The sequence below is a fragment of the Chionomys nivalis genome, chromosome 1 (genome assembly GCF_950005125.1).
Source record: "Chionomys nivalis chromosome 1, mChiNiv1.1, whole genome shotgun sequence".
Classification (NCBI taxonomy): domain Eukaryota; kingdom Metazoa; phylum Chordata; class Mammalia; order Rodentia; family Cricetidae; genus Chionomys; species Chionomys nivalis.
This window is the reverse complement of record NC_080086.1, coordinates 81,732,236-81,742,048: the sequence shown is the minus strand read 5'-3', so window position 1 is coordinate 81,742,048 and position 9,813 is coordinate 81,732,236. Positions and strand designations below refer to the sequence as shown.

Here is a 9,813-nt window from a genome sequence, read left to right as displayed (position 1 = left end):
CTCCAGTTCCATTCAGTTTTGTTTCACTTTCTGTGGACAGCATTACCCAGCAGGTAGCTCATGAATCTGGAATCTACAAAATCTTTAGATCTGCAAGGCTATCAAGGATTCATTTTCACAGGTTCGTTTAATGGCTTCTAAGCCTCCATGAAGTGACAGCCCTGACATACGTGGCCTCAGCAGCTTCCCCTATTTGAGGAGGAATATTACATAACCCCTTTTTTCTATCTTTTATTCTAAAACCAGAACCACATAGGTGAAATGTCAAGTTCTGCTGCTTTCTAGGGTTGAAATTTGCCACCTTTGTTCAAATATATCTTCATCAATTTTCTGTTTTCCATGGCTTCCCCAATAGCCTAAGTTTTACTATTTTAGAACTTACTCTGTTGGAAGAACTTACCTCAAACTCAGAAAGGCACTCATCTCTGATCCCTGGCTTTGAGGATTTAAAGGCTTCAACACCACACATGCTCTAAACTATTGTTTAACTGCTTTCACAAGTTAGAAACTTAGCTGGATAGGATCTTGACCTGACATCACCACTTACTTTATTTCATTTAAAATCAGGGTTTTCGGGCCTTCTTGCTCCTGCCCCTGACAGCCTCCGGTTGGGGTCACAGGGACGTGAAGTCCACTGCCTGGACCTTTGCAGACCATGCTGTCCCGGGTGGTACTTTCTGCCGCCGCCGCAGCGGCCCCGTGCCTGAAGAACGCGGCTGTCCTGGGACCAGGGGTAGTACAGGCGACAAGGGTCTTTCACACAGGACAGCCAAGTCTCGCCCCTGTACCACCTCTTCCTGAATATGGAGGAAAAGTACGTCTTGGGCTGATTCCTGAAGAATTTTTCCAGTTCCTTTACCCTAAAACTGGCATAACAGGACCCTACATGCTTGGAACTGGGCTTAGCTTGTATTTTCTGTCCAAAGAAATATATGTGATTACCCCAGAGACCTTCTCAACCATAACAGTAGTAGGGTTGATTGTCTATGTGATTAAGAAATATGGTGCTTCTATTGGAGAATTTCTTGATAAACTTAATGAGGAAAAAATTGCTCAACTAGAAGAAGTAAAGCAAGCAACTATCAAACAAATCCAGGATGCAATTGACATGGAGATAGCACAGCAGACTCTGGTTCAGAAGCGCCACTACCTCTTCGATGTTCAGAGGAATAATATTGCCTTGGCCTTGGAAGTCACCTACCCGGAACGGCTCCATAGAGCATATAAGGAGGTAAAGAATCGCCTGGACTACCATATTTCTGTACAGAACATGATGCGTCGCAAGGAGCAAGAGCACATGATAGACTGGGTGGAAAAGCATGTGGTGCAGAGCATTTCTGCACAGCAGGAAAAGGAGACCATTGCCAAGTGCATTTCAGATCTAAAGCTGCTTGCTAAGAAGGCTCAAGCTCAGCCAGTTATGTGAATGTAGCTATCTCAGTTGAGATGGCCAGAGAGAAATGGGAAGTAGTCTGTGTGAAGAACTCTTCCTGTATTGCTGTCTGTTAAAATCACAGTGTACCTTTCCTGAGAAATGATCAAGATTCATTTATTTAGTGACTTAACCCTATTGTCCAGTCAGGTATTTCTGATCCTTTTTGTGTATCTGGAGTTGACTGAAGATCACTTTTGAATAAGTAACTTGCAGTAACTTGCTGCCTGACTAAAATTACCAAGTTATAGTTTAAACTTGTAATTAGTTATACCATCTTGCAATAAAATGACATTTGAAACAGAAAAATAAATAAATAAATAAAATCAGTGTTTTCTTTCATCTGTTTACCTACTTGTATATAGAATTTATCTCCATTCCATTTTCTGTTGCCCATTTATTCTCAGTATGTACATTTTGTAATTTTATTTTCCCAGTTTGCTCCTTTTCATTACAGGTCTGCATAAAAGGGAATGAATATTTATAAACATATGATAGTCAAGATTAAGTTGTCTTCAGATTTCCTCAGGCAAAGAGACAAAGGCAAATAGCAGCCACATTCTTTGCCAAAATATCAGAAAAATAAACCCTAGACCACATAATAAAATTGTTCTTGTCTGAAACCTCTTGAGCCAGACGCCTACAGTGCGTTATAGGTACCATCAGTACCACGGTTTTCCATGTCCCTACTAAAATGGTCCATTAATCCACACTTAAAGTGTTCAACTGTTTTTCTAATCTAAAATTCCAACTCCACATTCCTCCAAACAAAAGCATGGTCAAGCCTGTCACAATCATACTCCAGTCCCTGGTAACAACTTGTCTTTGCTAGGATCTCTGTTGCTAGGAAGAGACACTATGACAATGGCAACTCTTTTAAAGAAAATCATTTAATTGGGGCTGGATTAGAATTTAGAGGTTTATTTATCTTCTTGGTAGAAAGCATGGTGGCATAAAAATGCTGGAGAAGAGGTTGAGAGTCCTACATATAGATCCCCAGGCAAGAGGTTTGAACATCTGAGATCTCAAAGACTAATTCCAGTGAAACAATAATCCACCAATACCACACCTAATTCAAAAAGGCCTCAACTTCTAAGAGTGTTACTCCTTAAAGTTTAAACATTAAAACACATGAGTCTATGGGGTGTTTCTACTCACATCCACTTAACTGTTGTTATTTGGGGTGACAAATTCAGAATACTACTAAACTAGTTCTGGGAGGGAGAAAAAAGTGGTTGTAATCAATCATGAATAGAAAAACTAGGATGCAGAACACGTGATGTGTAGAGGGTGTAACATGTGACCATTCTAAGAATTTAAATTGCATTTCCATGGGGAATCATGACTATAACACCATGTTTGATGATGCCAAGCATGAATATGACACTCTACTCACTATGCATGTTACTGATGAGAAGAGTTTCATGAATAGACACTTACTAATCAGCCCCCAAACTACACCCTCTATTGGTTATGTGCATAGTACAAGCAAAAATAAAACTTAAAATGCTGAGAAAAAAAAAAGAACTTCTCTTCAGCTTGGTTGTGCAGTTTCAGGAGATTCACATATTCAAGTGAAGCTGAGTCTACCATTAAAGGAACAAAGTTTCTGTTTCACTACTTTATGATTTATTTTTATAGACCCCATTTCTTTCTCTGAAAGGTTTCTGTTACATTTTGTAAAAATGTATAGTTTGCTGACTGTTGCTAATTAAAGTGATGTATTTTATTAGCAAATAAAATATCTACTTAATAAATTCCTGGCATAATGAAATAACAAAAGCAAAGGTTTGCTTTAGTTTGTAATCTCTTCTTTTCATACTTTTTTCAATGTTGACAGAGCATAGGGAAGAATATTCCTTCACTATCAGGAACGAAGAAGAAGTAAGATAGAAAGATTTTTAGTTTTCAAAGTACCTAAACTTCTGTTTTCTGTATCATGGAGTGAAACAACCATAGATGCTCTCAGAGGTCTTACATACTGAATGAATAGCATGGCATTTATTCTTATAACATTACCTGATGCATTTATCTAATTATACTTTTTCAATAAAATATTGGTACTCAGATATTGGGATCACAACTTAATGATCAGAGAACTGGCAGGAAAATGACCAGTGACCTCCTATCTTTTATGCTCTTCCATCCAATAGGGCTTAGATCCTCTCTAAACACTTCCTATTAGTTCCTGTCTCTCTTTTCATTTCTGATTTTGTTAGTTTGGATGTTGTCTTGCCACCTTTTGATTAATCTGGATAAGGTTTTGTCAATCTTATTTTCTCAAAGAACCAGCACTTTCTTTCATTGATTCCTTGTATTGTTTCTTTGTTTCTATTTAGTGGATTTCTGCTCTCAATTTGATTATTCCCTGCCATCTAGTTGTCTTGAGTGAGTTCACTTCTTTTTGTTCTAAGGTATTCATATGTTCTGTTAATTTACTAGTGTGGGATTTTTCCATGTTCTTTATGTAGGCAATTAGTGCTATGAACTTTCCACTTAACACTGCTTTCAATGTGGGTACTTTTATATTAGGGGCATAGATATTCAGAATTGAGACTTCCTCCTGATAAATTGTTCCTGTTATGAGTATAAAGTGTCCTTTTCCATCTCTTCTGATTGATTTCAGTTTGAAATCAATTTTGTTAGATATTAGTATAGCCATATCCGCTTGTTTCATTGGTCCATTTGATTGGAAAGCCTTTTCCCAACTCTTTACTCTGAGGTAGTGTCTGTCATTGAGTTTGAGGTTTGTTTCTTGTATACAGCAGTGTGGCGGTTTCTCAGGAAACTGGGAGTCAACCTACCTCAGGACCTAGCAATTCCACTCTTGAGAATACACCCAAAAGATGCCCAATCATACTACAAAAGCATTTGTTCAACTATGTTCATAGCAGCACTATTTGTAATAGCCAGAACCTGGAAACAACCTAGGTGCCCCTCAATAGAAGAATGAATAAAGAAGGTGTGGACATATACACTTTAGAGTTCTACTCAGCAGTAAAAAACAATGACATCTTGAATGTTGCATGCAAATGGATGGAAATAGAAAACACTTTACTGAGTGAGATAACCCAGTCCCAAAAAGAGGAATATGGTATGTACTCACTCATAAGTGGATTCTAGCCATAAACAAAGGACATTGAGCCTATAGTTCATGATCCTAGAGAAGTTAAATAAGAAGGTAAACTCAAAGAAAAACATATATTTATTCTCCTGGATATTGGATGTAGATAAGATCACCAAGCAAAAGTTGGGAGCACAGGAATGGGGGTCTGGAAAGGGGATATGGGGAGAGAGAAAGGAGAAGGGGAGGATTGGGAAGAGCTCGGGGGAATGGGATGGTTGAGATGGAGGAAGGGTCAATATGGGAGCAGAGAAGATATCTTAACTAAGGGAGCCATTCTAGGGTTGGTAAGAGACTTGGCTTTAGAGGGTTTCCCAGGTGTCCAAGGGAATTTCCCCAGTAGATCCTTGGGCAGCAGAGGAGAGGGTGCCTGAACTGGCCTTCTTCCATAACCACAATGATGAATATCTTGCATATCACCATAGAAACTTCATCTGTCGATGGATGGAGATAGAGACAGAGACCCACATTGGAGCACTGGACTGAGCTCCAAATGCCCAGATGAAGAGCAGAAGGAGGGAGAACATAAGCAAGGAAGTCAGGACCACAAGGAGTGCATCCACCCATGGAGACGGTGGGACTGATCTAATGGGAGTTCGCCAAGGCCAACTGGACTGGGACTGAACGAGCATGTGATCAAACCGTACTCCTGAATGTGGCTGACAATGAGGGTGGACTGAGAATCCAATGATAATGACACCAGGTTTTGATTCCACTGAATGTACTGGCTTTTTGGGAGTCTAGTCTGTTTGGATGCACACCTTCCTAGACCCAGATAGAGGCAGGAGGGCCTTGGACTTCCCACAGGGCAGGGCACCCTAACTTCTCTTAGGACTGGAGAGGGAGAGGGAGGGATAGTTGGAAGGAAATGGGGGGATGGGAGGAGGTGGAAATTTTTAATAAATAAATAAATAAGAAGAAGAAGAAAAAAGGAAGTTGATTATTGTTCTTTCAAGGTCTGTGAAGAATTGGGTTGGAATTTTGATGGTGATTGCATTGAATCTATTGATTGCTTTTGGTAGGATTGCCATTTTTACTATGTTGATCTTACCTATCCAAGATTAAAAGAGATCTCTCTATTTTCTGGTATCTTCTTCAATTTCTTTCTTCAAAGACATAATGTTCTTGACAAACGGGTTTTCAATTGTTTGGTTAGTGCTGCCCCCAAGACATTTTATGTTATTTGTGGCTATTGTGAAAGGGGATATTTCTCTGATTTCCGGCTCAGCTTCTTTATCCTTTGTTTATAGGAGGGTTACTGATTTTTTTTTTTGAGTTGGTCTGTATCCTGCCACATCACTGATCATATCTATCAGATGTTGGAGTTCTCTGGTACAATTTTTGGGGTAACTTATATATACTATCATATCATCTGCAAATAATGAAAGTTTGGCTTCTTCCTTTCCAACTTGAATCCCCTTGATCTCCATTTGTTGTCTTATTGTTATTGTTAAAACTTCAAGAAACATAGTTGAACAGATACTTTTGTCATTTGATGGGGTATCTCTTGGGTATATTCCCAATAGTGGTATTACTGGATCTTGGGGTAGGTTGATCCCAAATTTCCTGAGAAATCGCCACACTGATTTCCAAAGTGGTTGCACAAGTTTGCATTTCCACCAGCAATGAATGAGTGTGCCTCTTTCTCCACAACCTCGCCAGCAAAGGCTATCATTGGTGTTTTTGATTTTAGCCATTCTGACAGGTGTAAGATGGTATCTCAAAGTTGTTTTAATTTGCATTTCCCTTATTGCTAAGGAGGTTGAGCATGACCTTAAGTGTCTTTTGGCCATTTGAATTTCTTCTGTTGAGAATTCTCTGTTCAGATCAGTGCCCCATTTTTTTATTGGGTTCATTAGCATTTTAAAGTCTAGTTTCTTGAGTTCTTTATATATTTTGGAGATCAGACCTTTGTCTGTTGCAGGGTTGGTGAAGATCTTCTCCCAGTCAGTGGGTTGCCTTTTTGTCTTAGTGACAGTGTCCTTTGCTTTACAGAAGCTACTCAGTTTCAGGAGGTCCCATTTATTCAATGTTGTCCTTAACATCTGTGCTGCTGGGGATAAACGTAGGAAGTGATCTCCTGTACCCATATGTTGTAGAGTACTTCCCACTTTTTCTTCTATCAGGTTCAGTGTGTTCAGACTAATATTGAGGTCTTTAATCCATTTGGACTTGAGTTTTGTGCATGGTGATAGATATGGATCTATTTTCATTCTTCTACAGGTTGACAACCAGTTTTGCCAGCACCATTTGTTGAAGATGCTCTCTTTTTTCCATTGAATACTTTTAGCTCCTTTATCAAAAATTAGGTGTTCATAAGTTTGTGGGTTAAAATCAGGGTCTTCTACTCGGTTCCATTGATCGACTTCTCTGTTTTTATGCCAATACCAAGCTGTTTTCAATATTGAGGAGATGTCCCCAGCTGGTACCTTGGGCAACTGAGGAGAGGGACCCTGAAATGACCCTGTCCTATACTGATGAATGTCTTACCTATCACCTTAGAACCTTCATCTGGCGATGGATCGAGGTAGAGACAGAGACTCAATTTGGAGCAACGGTCTGAGCTCTTAAGGTCCAAATGAGGAGCAGAAGGAGGGAGAACATGAGCAAGGAAATCAGGACCACGAGGGATGCACCCACCCACTGTGACAGTGGAACTGATTTATTGGGAGCCCACCAAGGCTAGCTGGTCTGGGACTGAATAAGCATGGGTTGATTCTGGACTCTCTGAGCATGGCGGACAATGAAGGCAGATGAGAACCCAAGGACAATGGCACTAGGTTTCGATCCTAATACATGAACTGGATTCGTGGGAGCTTAGCCTGTTTGGACGCTCACCTTCCTGGACGTAGATAGAAGACCTTCGTCTTCCCGCAGGGCAGAGAATTTGGACTGCTCTTCAGTATCGAGAGGGAGGGGGAATGGTGTGGGGGGAGGAGAAGAGGAGTGGGGATAGGGGGAGGGGAGTGGGGGGAGGGGGCAATATTTGGGAGGAGGGGAGGGAAATGGGAAACGGGGAGCAGGTGGAAATTTTAATTAAAAAAGAATAAAAAATAAATAAAAAGGAAAAAAAAAACTTCAAGAAACAAGTTGATGAGATATGGAGCGAGTACAGCCTTGTCTTGTTTCTAATTTCAATGGAATTGCTTTGAGTTTCTCTCCATTTAATTTGATGTTGACCGTCTGCTTGCTGTATATTGCTTTCATTATGTTTGGATATGTTCCTTCTATCCGTGATCTCTCCAAGACCTTTATCACGAAGGGGTGTTGGATTTTGTCAAATGCTTACTCAGCATCTAATGAAATGATCATATGTTTTTTTCTTTCATTTTATTTATATGATGGATTAGATTGATATATTTTCATATGTTGAACCAGCTCTGCATCTCTGGGATGAAGTTGACTTGATCATATTTGAAGATTTTTTTGATGTGTTCTTGGATTCAGTTTGCCAGTATTTTATTGCATATTTTTGCATTTATATTCATGAGTGAGAATGGTCTATAATTTTGTTTCTTTGTTGAGTCTTGGTATGGTTTTGGTATCATGGTAACTCTAGCTTCATAAAAAGTGTTTGGCAATGCTTCTTCTGTTTCTATCATGTGGAACAATTTGAGAAATATAGTTATTAGCTCTTCTTGGAAGTTCTGGTAAAATTCTGTACTTAAACCATCTGGCTTTGGGATTTTTTTTTTTTTAGTTAGGAGGTTTTGATGACAGCTTATATTTCCTTGCAGTTTATAAGTTTATTTAAATTGCTCACCTAGTCTTGTTTTAATAATTGCATATGGGATCTATCTAAAAAAAACTGTCCATTTTGCATTTTCCAATTTTGTGGAGTACATGTTTTTGTAGCATGACTTAATCATTCTCTGAATTTACTCAGTGTCTGTGTGCACCCCTTTTCATTTCTGATTTTGTTAATTTGGATGTTTTCTCTATGCCTTTTGATTAGTTTGGAAAAGGATTTGTGTATCTCATTGATTTTTCTCAAAGAACCAGCTCTTTGTTTCATTTATTTGTATTGATTTCTTTGTATGTTTTTTTGTTGTTGTTGTTGATGATGATGATTTCAGTACTCAATTTGATTATTTCCTGTCTTCTACTATTCTTGCGTATTTCCATCTTTACATGTCTTTTTCTTTTCTATTACTGTTACTGTCTTTTTAAAGTCTTGATTACTTTTTTAAAACTATTTCTTTCTATACATGCCTATCCCTATTTTCTTTGCTTTCTTAAGCCTATGCAAATTGAAAAACTACATTGGAAACTTTTTACAGGGTTTTTCAATCTGAGCTTGCTTTACTGAATAACATTTAGCATTTTTGACAACATAAGCCTTTAAACTGCTATGAAACATGGGTCTTCACTGGTGACTTTGGCTGCAGGCTTCTTCTGCTTCACTGTTCATGAAAGCCATGCACTAAGCTTGCAGCCAGGTCAGAACTGTGTTTCAGGAACTACATTCTATGTTCATATATATAAGAATCTCATTCTTGTTCTTCTGCAGACCTTTTCTCTTAGAATTTTTATGTACCCACTGCTCAAGGACTTTTGTAAGGCAGAAACTCTCAAAGGAGTCATAAATTTTGAGCCCCACATTGGCACCAAAATGTATTCAGTTGATTTTGTTCTTTTGGGGAACCTGACACTCAACTTCCAAATAAATAACAGAAATTTATTATTCTTATACATTTCTGGCCTTAGTTTGACTTGTTTCTGGACATTTTTCTTAACATAAATTATTCCATCATCCTTTTGCCTCTATAATTTTGTCTTTTTCTATTCTGTATACCTTTCTTCTTACTCTCTAGCTTATTGTGTAGCTGGGTGGCTGACCCTGGTGTCTTATCCTTTTCTTGTTCCTCCCTCCTTTTTTCCTCCCAGATTACTCTTCACTTTTATTTTTTTCCCACAGACCTGCTGTGGGACAATGGTCTTTTATCCTCCCATTTCTATTTTAATAAAATGCTGGTTACCCTGTAGCTAGGTCAAAAATACAGGTATGGCAAGCAGACAGAAAATAGAGGCAGGGCAATGAGAACAGTAGAATTCTGGGAAGAGAAAAGGTTCTATCTGCAGTTATCACCCAGACAGAGAGGAAGCACAATGAGAATGTCTTGCTAACACAGACAAGAATCATGGATTAATGTAAGATGTAAGAAAGAGTTAATAAGAAACCTGAACTAATAAGCCAACCAGTTTATGATTAATGTAGACCTCTGTGTTTTCCTTTGGGACTGAACAGCTGTGGGAC

At 38.8% G+C, this 9,813-nt stretch overlaps 1 protein-coding gene across 1 annotated transcript; it reads left to right on the top strand.

Annotated features, from left to right (window-relative positions):
• Positions 1-582: 582 nt before the first annotated feature.
• LOC130881762 (ATP synthase F(0) complex subunit B1, mitochondrial-like) lies at positions 583-1,733 on the top strand. The gene has a single exon (XM_057781542.1). It carries the CDS (start codon positions 656-658, stop codon positions 1,424-1,426), a length of 771 nt encoding a protein of 256 aa, XP_057637525.1. The 5' UTR covers positions 583-655; the 3' UTR covers positions 1,427-1,733.
• The last annotated feature ends 8,080 nt before the right edge of the window (positions 1,734-9,813 follow it).